Consider the following 18,205-nt stretch of genomic DNA (forward strand, 5'->3'; position numbering starts at 1 on the left):
AGTTTCTAGTTCTGATTATTATTGGATATGACTTATTACCTATATGAATGCCCAGCAGAATTTATACTTTTATGTCTTTATGTTCAGTCTGCCAACATTTAAAAAGTTAGGTATAATCTGTAGGAAATATCTCTCATTTTGAAACACTCTAGTGGGAAATAAAACATTTGACTGTCAGCATTTAATGTTTATAGGCCCAGTGTCTACCCATTTAAATGCTGGTGGTCTGCCTTTCCTTCTTTTGGAGTAGCCTGTCACATCATGTTCCCTGATCTTCCCTGCTTATCCTTTCAGGGGACTTACTTCATGGCGATACTTGGGAAGCATATTGCACAGCCACTACTTAACATTGATTTTATAATTTCAGATTTCACATTTCAAATTTTATAAAATATACTTTTCTTTGTCTGTAAACTAATATTGTGAGAATGACTAAATTAGTTAGATTTGGGTATAACCTGTGGAGCTAGAAAAATCCTTAGGTCAGTATTGCTATCAAAATACCTAGAACCCTAGCTAGAACCATTAGGTCATCTAAGCTGCTGTTCTCAAAAACGCTGGCCCAGAGAGTCTGTAGCTTGCATATTCATTCACACTGACAACCAACATTATCAATACTTGAGACATAAAACACAGAGAAGTTTGGTAGTTCTTCAAATGGAAAATGTGCTTTCTTAATTCACACCAGATTTGACTAGCCTCAGAGTAAAACCTTTCATTGTAAAGGTGATTGTTTTTAAATTAGAAAAAAAAATAGACTTAGCACAAAACCTATTATTGGCCTTTAATAAATACTTAAATGAATGAGTCAATCAGTTACAGTAATTACCAACTTCTTTAGTGCCAGGTTATGAAGTAAACTGATATTGGTATTTATTTATTTCACAGGTAGATAACATATGTTTAGTTTAGAGGTTGAAACATCACTGATTTGTGTGTTTCAGGGTGGATTCATGCTGTGCTCACATCTCAGGACTGTATGGCTTTTGGAGGTAACTTTCTGCACAATCTCAACATTGGCATGCAGCTCAGGTTTGTATCATCAATACTCACAGGATCTTTTGTTCTTACTTAGAACATTTATGCTTGTTATAAAAAAGTACAATACATTTTCAGACTGTGGAGATAGGCCTTGAAGAATAATTAGGAATGGGAACTTTTAGAGGATCCTTTCAAATGTAAAATAAAATTAATGACTTGTTCAGTATGATGATAACTCCCACATTTCAAATTTTATAAAATATACTTTTCTTTGTCTGTAAACTAGTATTGTGAGAATGACTAGTCAGATTTGGGTATAACCTGTGGAGCCAGAGCAACCCTAAGTCAGGATTACTATCAAAATACCTCTATATTTTGATGCACGTAAAGGATGAATAGTTATTTCACTTTTGATGAGATCTGACCTTTGTGCTAACTTGGTCTCTTCACTGTACCTAGAAAGGGTGTACTGTTAGCCACATCACATATAGTAACAATACTTCATGATGGACACTGAGTGATGATGACTCTGAAAAGGGGAAATACCTTTTGGAAGGCCATGGATCGTTTGGGATTCCTCAGATGTGGTGACTCCTGCAACCATGTGTGTACATGGGAACCTTTAATGTTTTGGCTATTGAAGTTAGCAAAAGAGATGGTGGCTCCTACAGAGTATGAGGCTTTTAATCCATGGTAGGCTGTATACCTACCAGTATAAGTTTTAGTCATTTTGTACTTGAGCTATTTCTGGAACAGAGATGACTACTTCTATACATGCTGTTGTTAGGAATCTATAACAGGAGACCAATGTTGTACAAACTATGGTCTTATACAAACTATTAACTTATTAACTTGCTGTATAAACTATCTGTGTACTTTGACTAGTGTCAAGGATGTTATTGATCTTGAATGTTTTGTAGAGCCTAAGAGAATGTTGGTGGGTATTGCAATGTTGTCCAACACATGGATTTTAACTGATTTTTAAACATTGTTTTATTAATGGAACTATCATAAAATCCCTTTTTGTTAAAATTAGGATACAAATCCCAGGAAGTGAAGTGATCTTTTACAATATCCAATGTAACTTTTCTTTACTTTTGAGACAGGGTTTCTCTGTGTAGCCCTGGCCATCCTGAACTTACTCTGTAGACCAGGCTGGTCTCAAACTCAAGAGATTTGCGTGATTCTGCCTCCTGAGTGCTGGGATCAAAGGCATATACCACTACCACCACTTGGCCCCAATATAATTCTTAGGTAGACTGTCAAATTTAGTAAGGTCACAGTTTGGTGTTGTCAAAAGTGATATTAAGTAAATATACAGTCCTTCATATTTCTTATGGCCTACTTACTTTCAGTTGATTACCTTCGTTTAATTTTGAAATGCTAACTAACTGTTCTTCAAATTTCATTCATTTAGGTGTTACGAGATGGAAAAAAGATTAAAAACACCAGATCTTTTCAAATTTCCTTTCTTTGAAGCCATATGCTGGTTTGTTGCCAAAAGCTTGCTGGAAACCCTTAAAGGTAATGAATGATTTGTATACTCCATTCTGAGATAAGATGTAGGATTGCAGGGTCCTTGAGGGATACACTTTCCTAGTTGTCATCCTCCATTTTAACATTATTTTATTTTTATCTTTAATTGTGTGTGTTTAGGGTAGGGGTTGTACATGTGAGTGTTGGGAACTGAACTCAGGTCTCTGCAAGAACAATACTCCTGCAATACACTCTTTTAACTGCTGAGCCATCTCTTTAGTCTGGCTCTTCCCCACCCCCTTTTAAAAGTATGTATTTTTCCCCCTCTTCCTGATAAGAATCTTTAGCACTTAGAGCAGTGTTTCTCAACCTTCTTTAATATACTTCCTCATGTTATGGTGAACCTCCCTATCATAAAATTATTTTGTTGCTACTTAAAAATTGTAATTTTGTTATTGTTATGAATCATAATGCAAATATCTGATATGTAGGATATCTGATATACCACCATGTTAAAAAGGTCATTTGACCCCAAAGGAGTCATAATCCACAGGTTGAGAACCACTAAGCTAGAATATTTAGTGTATAATAATCCCCTACTTATTACCGGGAAATAATCATTTACTTTAGTGGATGAGTGGACTGCGCACATTTTAGTGTTTTGCTCTCAAAAGTGTAGTTTGTGTCACAGACTATTACCTAACTATACCTATTACTTAACACTTGTTTTGAAATATTTGCCTAAAAAATTAGAGGGGTAGGGGATGGGCATGGTGGTGCTGCATGCCTTTAACCCTAGCACTCAGGAGGCAGAGGTAGACAGCTCTTGAGTTTGAGGTCAGCTTAGTATACATAGTGAATCCCAGACATTGGATGATATAAAATTGAGAGACAGACAGACAGACAGACAGACACACACAGAGAGAGAGAGAGAGAGAGAGAGAGAGAGAGAGAGAGAGAGAGAGAGAGAGAGGTGCAAAGAGGGGAGGGGAGATGAAGGGAGAGGGGAGAGGAGAAAAAATACAGGGGAATGATTTGTGCATTCTGAATGTTTGTGCTGCCAATCACCATCATGACTGCTATGCTAGCTAGTTTAATTCACTTGTTAGCATACAAACCAACTGAAGAAGAATGTTTTTAGCTAGGCTTGATGGTACAAATCTATAATTCTACTCAACCATTTGAGAGGCTAGAACAAAAGGATGACAAGATCAAGACCAGCCTAGGCAACTTAGTGAGAATTTGTCTCAAAGGATAAAGAGGGTTGGGCATATAGTATATATAGTCCATTAGTAAGCAGGACTGAGACCCTAGGCTCAATCCCCACTCCCCTCCCCCCAATGCAATTTTAAAAAATACTTTTATATTTAGACTTGAAGATTTTTTTTTTTTTTTTTTTTTTTTTTTTTTGGTTTTTCGAGACAGGGTTTCTCTGTATAGCCTTGGCTGTCCTGGAACTCGCTCGGTAGACCAGGCTGGCCTCGAACTCAGAAATCCGCCTGCCTCTGCCTCCCGAGTGCTGGGATTAAAGGCGTGCACTACCACTGCCCGGCTTGAAGATTTTTTTTAAACAGGGTATAAATAACTTCAGATTTTGATATATTTGTATTTTGATTTAATGTTTGAACAGTCAAGTTGGAGATTGGAACTTCATTTACTTTTTTTTCATTCTCTGTGCTAGTGGGAATATAATTTGTTTTACTAGTTAATTTGCAAATGGTGATACCTTTAAATATTTTTTATTATTTTATGTGTATAGAAGTTTGCATGTATGTATGTTTGTGTACCATGTGCACCTGACACAAGAAGTGGGCGTGATTGCTCAGAACTGGAGTTGCAGGCAGTTATGGGCCACTGTCTTAGGGTTTCCGTGGCTGGGAAGAGATGTCATGACTACAGCAACTCTTGCTTATAAGGAAAACATTTAACTGGGGCTGGCTTACAGTTCAAAGGTTACTTCATTGTCATCATGTTGGGAAGGTTGTAGCTTGTAGGTAGGCATGGCACTAGAAGATGTAGCTGAGCTCTGGATCTGCAGGCATGGAAGAAAGACAGACACTGGGCCTGGCTTGAGCTTCTGAAACCTCAAAGCCTACCCAAAACCACACTTCCTCCAACAAAGCCACACCTACTCTAACAAGGTCACACCTCCTAAAATATCACTTCCTATGAGCCTTTGGGAGCCTCTGTACATTCTAATCTAGGCCTAGAATGTTTTCAGCCTCTGAGACTTGGTAATAAGCTCACCCCTTTCTTTCTGAACTCTGGCCAGTTGGATCAGCTCAGCTGTTCTGACTCAAACTCCTCTCCAAGATGACTTGATTAATTGAATCTGGATTCTCTCTCTTGGCCACGCCTAAGTTGCTCTACTTGGCCTTACATTAACTTTAACAATCTTTCTAATCTTCTGGCTCCTTGTTCTCTTGCTCATTCTGTCTTTACCTGTGTCTAGCTTGCTTGCTCTCTGCAACCTGTCTGTGTACAACTCTTCCAGTAAAACTGCTCCTTCTCCCTCTCTGTGCTGCTCTACTGTCCCTCTCAATTCAGTACAGCTCTCAGAGACTCTACTGCACCCTGTATTGTACTTTCTCCTTCCCGTTTTCTCTGTCTCCCCCTTAAGTCGCTTTTCTTTCCTTTCTCTTCTCCTGAGTGTTGGGCATATTCTTTCAGATCTTTCTCTCATTTGGCAGTTTGTCTGCCAGTCAATTAGACATCTCTTTCAAACATGAGTGCTTCCTTCTACAAACGTTTACCTTCATTGTTTGGAATTAAAGGTAATTACTAAGGGTGTGTGTGTATTCCAGCCAGACTGGAAACAGGTTCAAATATCCTGAAACATCGTCTATCACTGAATTAATATTAATTATCCTGCAGTGTACTTAGGTTCCTTCTTCCTCCTCTTCTCTACTTAATCATTGTCGTTACTTTTGACAATAATACTTTTCTTTGGCTTCATTACCCATGTTTTAAATGAAAATAATTTTTTCTATTTGCAAATTTCATATAAAAATTTCAAACTGATACTCTCTTGTGGCCTTTAAAAATTGTATTTTATCGATTTATTTTGGTGTAGGAGGCATGTGAGTCTGCCACTGTGTATGGAGGGCAGAAGATAAGTTTTGGGAGCTGGTTCTCCCTTTCACCATGTGGGTCCCAGGAATCAAGCCCTTTTGCACAGAGCCATCTTGCCAGCCCTCCTGTGACCTTTGCCTTGGCATTGTTTTGCTGATTTGAGATAGAGTCTCTCTTGATGAACTGCCACTTATTGCTAGCATCACAGACTTGCACTACCACATTTGCGATATCCATCTATTGTCTGTAACCATGGGTTTCACCTTTTCATTAGTAGCAGGAGTAGTCTGTAAGATAAACATGTTAATTTTAATACACCTAGTCTACAATTGTTGAATATTTGGGATTGTTTTTTAGCGTTTGGCAGTTACAGAAAATGGTTTTTGACAAGTCCTTATCAGTATCACCTAGTACATGAATTAGTCTAGAGAACTGACCTGACTCAGCTGCTAATGTTGTCACATCTGTGAATAATGACAGTTTTGTTCCCTTTTTTCTAATATTTTCTAATATCTCTATTATTTCTAAAATATTTATAATATTTTATAATATCTCTTTCATTTTTATCCCTCTACTGTGTCAAAAGGCCCTGAGGCATAACTTCTTCATAGTCAGGAAAGGAGAACGCTTAGCCTTATAATTTGCCTTTTTTTTTTTTCTTGGACACCTTTAACAGATTTAGGAAGTCCTTTAAATTAACTAAAGGATTCTGAGTTGTGTGGTTTTGTTTGTGTGTTTACTTTCTTTCTTTTAAAGTAATGGAGGGTTTGGAGGAGATGGCTTACTGCGAAAACAGAGAGAGATGAGTATCAAATTCTAGAGCCTATGTAAAAGTCAACTGTAGTGGCAACGGAGGGGTGCAGATGGAGAATCTCTGGTGTTCACTAGCTGGTGAGGTAGTTTTGTCCAGTCATTGAGCTCCAGGTTCAGTGAGAAACCATGATTCAAAAAATAAGGTGGCAAGCCAGTGAGGTGGCTCAGTGGATACACAAGGTCCTTGCCACCAAGGACCTGACCACCAAGTCTCCTGGACCCACATGGTGGAAGGAGAAAAACTGTCCTCTAACCTCACACACAGTCACAGTGGGAGGCATGCACTTCCTCCCCACCCCCACCCCCCAAAAAAAAAACTGTTTAGGAAATAAGTTAGAGGCTTGTACAATATGCCACAGATTGGGTTTTAATTATATCTTACTTAGTGTATCTTCATGTGTGTGTGTGTGTATACAAGTGTCCTCAAAGACTAGAAGAGGACATCAGATCCCTTGGGACTGGAGTTAGAGGTGTTCTGAGCCGTCGCCGTCTGATGTGGTGCTGAGAACTAAGCCCTAGTCTTCTTCAAGGGCAGCAAGTGCTCTTAACTGTTAGGCCATCTCTCTGGCCTCAATGCTTTTTAAAAGTCTCCTAGTTTATGTTTCTTAACACCTCTAATTTTAAATTTCAAAACATTTTGGGTTTTCTGTAGTTATGTTACTGCTGTCTGTATTGCTTTCTAGCTTAGTTTTATTTGGGGCATATAAGTGATTTAGAGCATTGGATATTTGTTGATCTTTTTATGATCCTGAGGTATGGATGATTTTGTAAATGTGCTAAGTATGTCTGAAAAAAATGTGCATTTTGTAATTCCTAGGTGCAGTATCCTACTTATGATTGTTGAATCAAATGTTATATTGCTCGAATTACTTGTCTGTTTTTTTAGTCCACTTTATTACTTACTATTTTTGCTAGAAATATTCCACTATGTTTGTGAAATTGCTTATATGGTATTTTTATCTTGTTTTCTATATTTCAGGCTTGTTGTTTTAAATGTTTTTCTAGTGAGTTGAATGTTTGAATGTGTTGAGATGATGCTTTATTAGTGACAGAATATTACTATGGCTATCTCAACTTTATTTTGAAAGCTTGACATCTTTTTCCCACTTTTTTTGTGAATGGGTTTCAAGACAGGATTTCTCTGTGTAGCTGTGGCTGCCCAGGAATTCACTCTGTAGACCAGGGTGGCCTCGAACTTGTGAGATCCACCTGCCTAGTGACTATCGGAATCCTACTGTTTTGTTTTAAACTTTTCTGTATTTTTTTAATTTGGTTAAATAAGCATTTAGTATCACATAGTTCTGTTTCTTTTTCTTTCTTGTCTTTTAGATTATTTCCTATTCTGTTTTTGATGTTGTTAAGTTTGATACTTGAAATAATTCTTTTAAAAACTTCAGAATACTTTTAACTTTCTTTGCTGTCTCACTTCATTCCAACAGAGCTGAAAGAAGATGGTTTCCAGCCTCAAACTTACTTAGTACAGGGAGTAAAAGCACTGCACACTGCTTTAAAATTATGGATGAAAAAAGAAGTAAGTTGTTACTGCTGTGGGTTTTGGTTTTATTTTAGGGCTTTTTTTTTTGTTTGTTTGTTTGTTTGTTTAATTTCATTTTTGTTGTTTTTGGTTTGGTTGTGTGTGTGTGTGTGTGTGTGATGATAATGATGATGAAAATGGAGCTTTGGGTGTGTGGGCAGCATTTGTGTGCCAGATCTAAAAGGAATGGGAATTGTACTTCATAGGCAGTTTGAACTCTATGACAGATGCACTGATTCTGGTTAGAGAGTAAAGAACTTTAGCTTGTCTTTATTCTTGAAAACACAAAATTCAAGTGTATTTAAGATACTAAGAAACAAACATGCAAATAGAATCAAAAGAAGCTATGCTGAGCTTTTAGTATGCCAACCACTGGGCTTTGTCTTTCCATGTGTGATCTCATTTAGTCTCAAAGTAGCTACTGTATGGGGCCTGGCTGCTGCTGCTATCCCCATTTAAGTAACTTTCCCAAGAGAATGGTGTGGCTAGCATGTAAAGCTGGACCCTGAGATTGCAAGTCCCTGCTCTGTGCCACTATGGTAGATTTATATAAAAATGAGGGAAAGGAAAGGGCAAGACTAATTTATGGTTCAGTTATCTCTCGGTATCCAAGCTTCTTCTAAGAGTCCATCCAAATCTGCTTTGGAGTTAGTGTTCACTCTTCCTTCCCTTATGCTTCTGTAGCATATTCTTACACACTTTGACTAAAAGATTAATGTATATAATGTTTCCATGTCTCCTTCACTAAGCTTTTGAACTCTTAACTTCAAACATGGAACTTCACACATAATACTAAATAATATAAGTGATAATTGTGTGTGCTGATGATTTCCAGATTTAATATCAACTAAAAACAAAATCTTGCTATTAAAGAAAACGAAGAGAGCCAGCAAAATCTTGGGGTCTATGAAGCACCTGCTGTGCAAGCACACAAACAGCTCAATCCCAGGGACCAGTGGAGAGATTGAAGGAAACTCCACAAACCTGTGCTCTGACCTCCACACATGTGCCCTGGCATATGCACGACAGGCGTGTACACACACACACACACACACACACACACACACACACCACCATCATCATCATCATCATCATCATCATCATCATCATCAATACTAAAAAGGATGCATTTGGGGAACAATAAGTAAAGCTATTGTCCCTGCAGCTTCATGTTCCCATTTACTTTAGGATTATTGCTACAACCCCCATTAGGGCAAGGAGCTACAGAAACATCCAGGAAAGCATGTCTGCCACTGTCCGATTTTATCATGTGTATGAGGAGGAAAAGCTAAGCATTTTAACAGCTATGCAATGTGATGAAGTGTAAGCTGTGAAATGTGTGTCATGTCTCTTGGTAATAAGTTGTATCCCTTTTTAAATTACTTAACTCAGTGTCTCAGTTATTTCATTGGTAATGTGGCAATAATTATCATAACTGTAAAAGGTTGAGCACCTCCAGTCTGAAATCTGAAGTGCCCCCAAATCTAAAATATGTCTGATCCCAAGTATCTTAGATGAGGAATATCCAACCTGCAGTTCGTATCACTTCGATATTGCGGGGATTAAATGAGTTCATGCTTACTCAGTATACTTAACAGTACCTGAACACAGAGTTAGCGCTCTTTTATGGTACTGTTGTTATCTAATTTGTTTTAGCAAGTTATACTACTAAAAACAAGTCTGAACGTTGTATGCCTTTAAACCCAGCACCCAGGAAGCAGAAACAGGAGGATCTCTGAGTTCAAGGCTAGCCTGGTTTATAGACTGAGTTCCAAGACAGCCAAGGCTACACAGCAAAACTGTTTTGAAAAATAAAAATCTGCTATAAACAAAAAAATTATAGAAGCTAGTATGTATCTAACAATAAAATGTTCTTAGATGTAGAGATTAATATTTATAAATAGACATAAAATAGTACTAGTTTATAGTTAGTAAACATGCTCACTTACTAATCCATTTCTTTTTCCTGTTAATGCTATCTTTTTCTCATTTGCTTTTGACTATTAAACTTTTAACTCAAATTTATTCAAATTATACTTTCCATTAAAAATAAGGATTACTTAGTACCAGTCTTCCCTCCCTATAAAAGTCCTTATATAATGTGAATGGAATGTCAGGGTTAATCTCTTTATTCCCAGTTGTAGTTGGAATCACAGCAGGATCTGAGGTGTAGGGTGCTCTATAAATCAGATTCACTGTGAGACATTTTAAACTTTGTTTCTTTTTTGTGCTGAATTTTGGTTTTCAGTTTTTGAGACAGGGTTTCTCTATGTAGCCCTGGCTATTCTAGAACTTACTTTGTAGACCAGGCTGGCCTTAAACTCACAAGAGATCTGTCTGCCCCTGCTTCTCAGGTGCTGGGATTAAAGGCGCACGCCGCCACTGCCTGGCTTTCCATTCTAAACTTTAAGAGGATGTTTTTGATAATGTGGACCTCCTTAGGTGACATTCCCCCAAGTATATAAACTCATGAGACTGGATTAACATCTGGTAGTGTTTGTGTCTTTAAAATACAGAGAACTTTATAAAGTAGATTGAGCTGTGCATATTTAATTGACTTTGGTTTTCTTATCTTTATTACTTACAAATACAGCTTGTGTCTGAACATGCCTTTGAAATTCCAGACAACGTTAGACCTGGGCATCTTATAAAGGAACTTTCTAAAGTAATTCGAGCAATAGAGGTAAGAATTGAAATGATCTTGTGTCTGCTTGCTATCTGCCAATGTGCTGTGAATATTTAACCACTGACACATGTGAAGAAAATAGAACAAGCCAATTTAGCTTTACAGATTTTAGGTTTCTGATGTCTTATAGAGAAATTTAGAGTATTGTGTTATTATAAAACCACAGAGGCAGTTACTATAAATTCTTTTAAGTTCCTACAAAAGTTCAAACAAAAGTTACAATGTTTAGATTTGCTTAGTTTCAGTTACCTAGAAACGAATGTCTATGAAGTAATTAGAGGAAGGGGTAAAACAGTGATTGAGTGAAGCTGGCTTGGAAATAATAATTAGGGAATCCCTTGGCCAAAAATACTGGAGCATCTGAGAGATTAATGACTTTGATAAAAGCTCATAAAAATATGTGAGCTTTTGTCGATATTGGAAAAAAAATGGGTTTTCATTAAAGTAGTTCTTCAGGAAAGTAGCTTGATTAGTGTGTAGTTTGAAATAATAGGAAATTCATTGGAAGCCTTCCTGTAATTTAACATCTTACATTATGACTATGCAGAATGGGAGGAGCTAGAGCATAGTCCAGCAGTTACAGGTCGGCTTACAACCAGTGTCAAGAATGGAAAGCATCATATATGTGAGAAACATTAATCTCACCTCCTTTTGTTCCTTGGTGCTGGGGACTGAACCCAAGACCTTGTGCTTGTCAAGCTTGTACTGTCTACCACTGAGCTACATCTCCAACTCCAAGAAATGCCACAATGCCAGGTTTACTATCTGTGGGTACAATAATTTGTGTATTTTCAGATGTAGTAAAACTATATTAAAGAGTGACAGTAGTGGCATATAAATGGGTTCCCTATCAAAAATGTATCAAATATAAAATATGTAAACATGTTTATAAAAATATATAGAATATTATCTGTAACTCTATGTGCATATATGTGTCTTATGAACAGTAAAACCAAAACAGAATAAACTCAAAATTAGTAGTTGAGTAATCAGGAGTATCATTTCTGAAAATGTCAACTCCAATTTAATATTATAGATCTAAATGGAAGCTCACTGTGGTGGTCCATGTTTGTAATCCTAGCACTTGGGAAGCTGAGCCAACCCCCCCCTCCCAAATCCTCCCCAAATAAAACAAGGAAATGCACTGTTCACAAAGTGTATAAATGAAAAGGGAATAAAGGCCTCCAGAAAGCTGAGGCTTTAACTTTGTCTTAAGATTTTTAAGTATTTTTCTGGTTGTTTAGTCAGGTATATGTATAGAAGCCTTTTCATAAAACATGCTCTGAATTTGATTCTTATAGGAGGAAAGTGGCAAACCAGTTAAATCTCAGGGAATTCCTTCTGTGTGTCCAGTTTCACGGCCTTCAAATGAAGCATCTCCACCATATCATTCCCGGAGAAAGATGAGGAAACTTCGAGATCATAATGTCCGAACTCCTTCTAATCTTGACATCCTTGAGCTCCATACAAGGGAAGTCCTCAAAAGATTAGAGATGTGTCCATGGGAGGAGGCAAGTATATATCAGCATCAAAAATGCACTCAGATCGTACATGTAACAGTCAAGCTGGTTCTACTGTAGATTGATAGATACTAATATTCTTGTCTGTGGGAGAGCATGAAGTCTAGTCTTTCTAGCCAACAGTGTTGTGTTAAGGTGCCTAGATTTCATTAATTGGTTGACACGTTGTTTAGAACTCAATAAATAAAATTAATAAATGTTTATCCAAATAATCATGTGCTCTTCTGGACTCTGAAGGAGATGCTAGAGCAAGCAAACTTGAGCCCTGTCCTCATGTAGGTTTTGTCAAAGTTTTAAGTTGGAAGGTAGGACATAGATTAAAATACTAGCATTTCAAGATGGGCATGATAGTACATGCCTGTAATCCGAGCACTTGGGAGTTTGAGGTAAGAGGATTGTTGCAAGTTAAGGCCAGCCTAGGCTACACAGTGAGACCCTTTTTCAAACAAACAGCAGCAACAAACTATATGGTTCCAATGCTGAGTGTTTTGAAGGAACCCAAAAATAGTAGTGGCTGGCTGCTTTGCTGAAGTGCTCATAATACCTGTCAGGGGTTGATGTTTGAACTAACAAAAGACACCAAATGAACACAAAGAATTGATAGCTAAGGAAGATAAATACAGAAAGCCTGTCCTTGAGTCAACAGCAACCAGTCCAGCAATCAGAAAGGAAGACTTTTAGAATAAATCTGTTTAAGTTGGAGAAGTTCTGGTACACTGGACAGAGGCAGGAGAGTGTGGAGTAGTGTGGAACCTTTATAAACCATGCTACGGAGTTTGTGATGGGATTTGCATTATCCATAGTTTTACATCATAAACAGAGGATTGACAGTTAATAGAAAGTATGATAGAGATATTGCTGAGTTCAAATACTAAAAGTTACATGTCATTACCACCTTACATATTTTTATATTTGATTTCACTATGTTGTTTTAAGATTAAATGGTTCTGAATCTATTTAACTCATATAGTTATTTTGGGAACTTACTATGAAAGATTTCAAACAGGAAGTAATCTTTTATACATTAAAAAAAAAAAAAAAAAAAAAAAAAAAAAACCCAGCTCCGATGATCTCTTTATGTGTGGTGGCTCTTGGGCCTGCTGGTGGCAGTGTGGATGTAGTCTTAGTGGGAAGGAGTGAGGTCAGGGTTAGGGAGTGGGAAGGTCTACTGCTACACTTCACTAAGGGGAAACACCAAGGACTCCAACCCTTCAGGACCTACAAAAAGGGCCTGTGTTTGGATTTGCTTTATGCAGATTTTGCCTTTTATATTAGAAAATATGTTTTATTGCTAAATTGCCCTGCTGAAAGATGAACCATTCTGCATGTGTTGGAATGAGGAGCTCTGGATTATGGGACACTGAGATATTCCCAGACCCTAGACCGCTACCCATCCCTCTACAAGGCAGGCAGGACCATGGAAGGAGGGACAGCAGTCTTTTTTAGTTGAGTAGGCCTATCTGAAGGCAGAGATTGAGTCAGTTCTGCTTTGTACTTTAAGGACATTTTGAGCTCTAAACTGAATGGAAAATTCAACAAGCATCTCCAGCCATCTTCCACGGTACCTGAATGGAGAGCAAAAGATAATGATCTACGATTACTGCTGACAAATGGAAGAATAATTAAGTACGTAAAGTAGACCAAAGTGTCAGATTAATTGTGGGTGGATCCCCTTTTGTCCATTAATCCCAACATTATTGCAGAGACAACTGTATTAGAGGAAAGGGTCTCAGTTCTCGTCTCTGTCTGAGTGGAGGGGAGGGAACACAGAGCCTTCTGATTTCTGATGCAGTTATTTTTCCTCTGTGGCACAGAGATGAGAGACAACTGTTTGCAGATCGGAGTCTTTATACAGCAGATAGTGAAAATGAAGAAGACAAGAAACCAACAAAGAAGGCAAACATGAAGACAGAACAGAGCTCAGGAAGAGAGGAGGCAGAAAGTGAAGGATCTCCAAAACCACTTAACAGTATGTTTTCATCCTTTTGCTAATATGGCAGTAGGTAACTTGTTTGTGTTTGAATTGTCATAGGATTGAAAATGTTTGCATTTTATAATACTGTTGGAAAGTCTGAAGTATCAGGAAGGTGCTGAATGTAAATGTCAAGTATAGTAACTAGGGACAGATTACCAGTAAATGGGTATGTGATGGTTAGCAAGACCTAGATAGATTTCACTGTTTTAAAAGTCATTTAAAAGCTCATAATGCTTTATGGCCTCTTCTGTCCCAAATGAGTTTCAAGTTTAACTTAACTTTACATATGGTAACATGTCTTTCATTCTCATAATGAAGAGACATCTGGCCTAGTGGTGGTGGCACACACCTTTAATCCCAGCACTTGGGTGGCAGAGGCAGGCAGATTTCTGAGTTCGAGGCCAGCCTGGTCTGCAGAGTGAGTTCCAGGACAGCCAGGGCTACACAGAGAAACCCTGTCTTGAAAAACAAAACAAAAACAAAACAAAAAGAGACATCTGGTTGGCTGATCTGTATCTAGTGGGAATCCAGGTAGTGCGATATTATTTGATACCTGTTGACAGGAAGCTTCTACTGGTGCATTAATTGGTTATTGACAAATAAGTAATAACAGGAATATCAAACACTGTAGTAATATCACCTTCTCCTTGAAGTCTTTGTTCTTTGAATAAGGTCTTAATTCCTAAACAGTTTTTAAGAACAGCTTATAGCTTTCCATTTAAAACATAATTAAAATCATTATTTTATTTTTGTGATGAAAGTGTTTTGCATAATGAATATTATCAAATTCATTTTGAATATCTCAGTTTCCACTAATTCCCAGTAAATTTGGCCCACTGTAGCTGGTAGTTATTATGTCAGGGCAAGGTAGTCCATCACTTAGAGCTGATGGAACAGTTGCTATGCATCAGTGCTTGTGGAAGAGAAAGGCACTGTTCTAAAAGCCCAGATTATAAACTGCTCGAAACCACGGTCTGTCTATAAATGTTCTTGAGCTTTGAAAGTTGCCTTTTTTTTCCCTCTAGTGAGAAAACCAAGGGAAAGGGAAAAGTCAGAAGCAGCTTGTAGTTTAAAAAAATTCTTTTTGTTTGGTTTTTTGCAAAGAGAAATACCACAAATATTCTAAGGACATACATCAGTCGGTTTTTATCTTGGTCAATTAGAAAAAGATGGGAAAATAAAATCAGTAAGAAAGGAGAGGTGTGGAGCTAGAAAGTTATCTTGAAACTGGGTACACTTTAGAGGTCATGACTGTTTCTTATCTCCTCTCTTTTTCATCAGGAATCTTGACAAGTGTGAAATCGGAACTCAGGAGTAGACCATCAGAATATTCTGATGTTTCTGATTCAGAAGACTCTGGACCTGACTGCACTGCACTGGTATGCTTAGAACCCCAAGGCTTATGTGTCATTGGGTGGGGTGTCACCTGGAGTAAGAATGTTGATGACAGAGCTTTTCCCATAGCTTGTCTCTGCTCCGTGTGAGCATACCATGTTCATAAGCATTTTTATTTGGCTGTGGTAAGGGTGGAGGGAGAAATACTGCTGCTTATGTTTCTGACAGGCTATAGTTTACCTTTAAGTGTGTAACTGTGTGCTTTGTATTCAGGTAGTAGGTTACTATTGCTAGAGATTTTCTTTTTTTGGTTTTTCGAGACAGGGTTTCTCTGTGTAGTCCTGGCTGTCCTGGAACTCACTCTGTAGAGCAGACTAGCCTCGAACTCAGAAATCCGCCTGCCTCTGCCTCTGCCTCTGCCTCCCAAGTGCTGGGATTAAAGGAGTGAGCCACCACTGCCTGTCGAGATTTTCAAATTTTGATATGAAATACAGAAGTAGTTTTATGATAATTAAGATTCTAACTTCTACAGATAAACTAGTTAGTGTGTACAGCCTTGATCAGTTTCTTTTTAGCTTTGTTTCTACTTATTATTTCAGAAAATTAATTTTGCCGCTGAAGATTCTGAAAGTTCAGGTGATGAAAAGAAACATGAAATAACATCAAACTTTAAAGAGGAATCTGATATAGTGAGGAACCTCCTTCAGAAGAGCCAGAAGCCATCTAGAAATGAAATTCCAGTTAAAAGGTAGGCTTGCTGATGGTAGTAGTAGTTACATTGTGATGTAAATGCTGTGAAAACACTGTTTAGTTTTCAAGTGTACTAAATCATTTCATCAGAAAAAAATACACTATTGTGTTTTGGATCACCTGCTCCTTAGGGAATGTCCTACCTCGACGAGCACAGAAGAAGAAGCTATTCAGGGCATGCTGTCCATGGCAGGGTTGCACTATTCCACATGTTTACAAAGACAGATACAAAGCACAGACTGCAGTGGTGAGAAGAACTCTCTCCAGGATCCCAGCAGCTACCACAGCAGTAACCCTGAGTTTAGGCAGTTGTATCGCTGCAGTAAACCAGTGGAATTTGGTAAGAAACACAAATATCAGTGTCTGAAAAGTAATATATGCCTCCACATTTAGTAGTTCTGTGATATTGTTGAGGTTAGAGAGCATATGGATAAATAAGGACTGTCTACTGTAAGAAGTACTTTATATAGTCACCTAAAGTGCAAGCATAACTCAAAATTAGGGTCAGCAAGGTGGCTCAGTGGGCTTACTCCTAAGCCCTTGATGACCTGAGTTTGATCCTCAGAATCCACATGGTAGAAGGAAGGAACCAACTCCCACATGTTGTCTCCACATACATGCTGTGGTATACATGTACCTACATGCAACAGTTAACTAAAATAACTTAACAGTTAACTAAAGTAACTTAAAACTCAATGTAAGTTAAAACTCAAAATGTAAATTACTTGGGGCTGAGTCTTGTGCTCACAGGCCTAATTCTATCATTGCTCTTGCAAAGATAGTCTTGTTTTCCTGTGACCAATTGTAAGAGCTTTCAGAGTGGAAGGAATGTTTGCTTTTCTAAATGGTCTGCAATCCATTCGTTTTTCTTTTAGGAGAGGAGAGACAAGTTTTGAGTAGTTTTTTTTTTTTTTTTCCCCTGAGGCTATGCTTTCTCAAACTCTTTGAAAAGAGAATGTTAGGAAAAGAGCAGACCCAGCATGTCAGTAATGCCATCTAGAGTTCTCTGTGCTTTCAGAGGGAAAAAATGATCTCCCCAAAATCTTAGGATTGAGAAAAGACAAGTAGCAATTGTTTTCAGTCCCATGTAACTGGGGTCTATGTATCAGGACCTTGACCACCATTTACATGAAAAGGAAGTATGATTTAATGAGGTTAATTTAGCTTGCACACACTGTACATAGCTACTGAAATTTCTTGGAATTTGAACTCAAGACTACTTGATCCCCAAATTTTTCATATTGTGTAAGAGAAAGAGAAGCTTGGAAAGATTCAATAGCTTGTCTAAAGTTGCATTGGTACTTGGAAGATCTCAAATTTAAATCTGGGTTTTCCTGTCTTTCTCTGCTCCATTTTGCCTTCCTATACTCTGGTCCCTTAATACAGAGAAATATATACTTTTGTCCTAATGGAAAATGTCATTTTAGAGACATATGTATTGCATTCGCTTTACATCAGTTAACACATGGCCGTAGTACTTGACTGTAGGTCTTCTAGCATCTAGCACAAAAACTTGTCATATAAAGACAGTTTTAAGAAAATTGAAAGAAATAGCAGTTTGTGAGTTGCTAACTGTGGGATTTTGTTTGTTTTAAGGAGTGTAGTAAAATAAAAGGTATGTGAATAAAATAGTTAATGTATAAGCAAAATGTCAGCATACTTTTGATTTCACTTGTAAGCACTAGGCAAGTTTTGTTTAAAATAAATTTTTGCAAAGATAATTTAATCAAAACTTCTTTCTAGGATACCATGCCAAGACTGAAGATCAGGATTTGATGACTTCTTCCTGGAATAAACAGTTTGATCGAACTTCTAGATTTAATGCTCAGGTATATTCCAAAGTGAAAATATGAAGAAGCGATTTAGAATATTCAATATTGGTTTTGCTCTTTTTTTTTTTTTTTTAAAAAAAAAAAAAACAAAAAACTTGTAACTGTTTAATTCTTTTCTTTTTTGATGTTGGTTTTGACCTCTCAGTTAATTTCAAGACTTATCAGTAACATTTGTTTCCTTACAAATTGACTTGATTATCAAAAGAATCTGAAAGAGGTCTTCTAGTTAAA

General features: G+C 37.5%; 1 protein-coding gene across 1 annotated transcript in view; it reads left to right on the top strand.

Annotated features, from left to right (window-relative positions):
• Kdm7a (lysine demethylase 7A) overlaps positions 1-18,205 on the top strand; it is a 64,270-nt gene that overhangs the window by 38,044 nt on the left and 8,021 nt on the right. Inside the window, exons 8-18 of the mRNA XM_034519262.2 lie at positions 945-1,032; positions 2,399-2,505; positions 7,782-7,873; positions 10,470-10,559; positions 11,864-12,073; positions 13,584-13,708; positions 13,897-14,051; positions 15,339-15,436; positions 15,992-16,140; positions 16,274-16,482; positions 17,886-17,971. Coding sequence (XP_034375153.1) covers positions 945-1,032; positions 2,399-2,505; positions 7,782-7,873; positions 10,470-10,559; positions 11,864-12,073; positions 13,584-13,708; positions 13,897-14,051; positions 15,339-15,436; positions 15,992-16,140; positions 16,274-16,482; positions 17,886-17,971 — 1,409 coding nt within the window. The remainder of the gene's footprint in view (positions 1-944; positions 1,033-2,398; positions 2,506-7,781; positions 7,874-10,469; positions 10,560-11,863; positions 12,074-13,583; positions 13,709-13,896; positions 14,052-15,338; positions 15,437-15,991; positions 16,141-16,273; positions 16,483-17,885; positions 17,972-18,205) is intronic.

Source organism: Arvicanthis niloticus, chromosome 15 (genome assembly GCF_011762505.2).
Source record: "Arvicanthis niloticus isolate mArvNil1 chromosome 15, mArvNil1.pat.X, whole genome shotgun sequence".
Lineage (NCBI taxonomy): Eukaryota > Metazoa > Chordata > Mammalia > Rodentia > Muridae > Arvicanthis > Arvicanthis niloticus.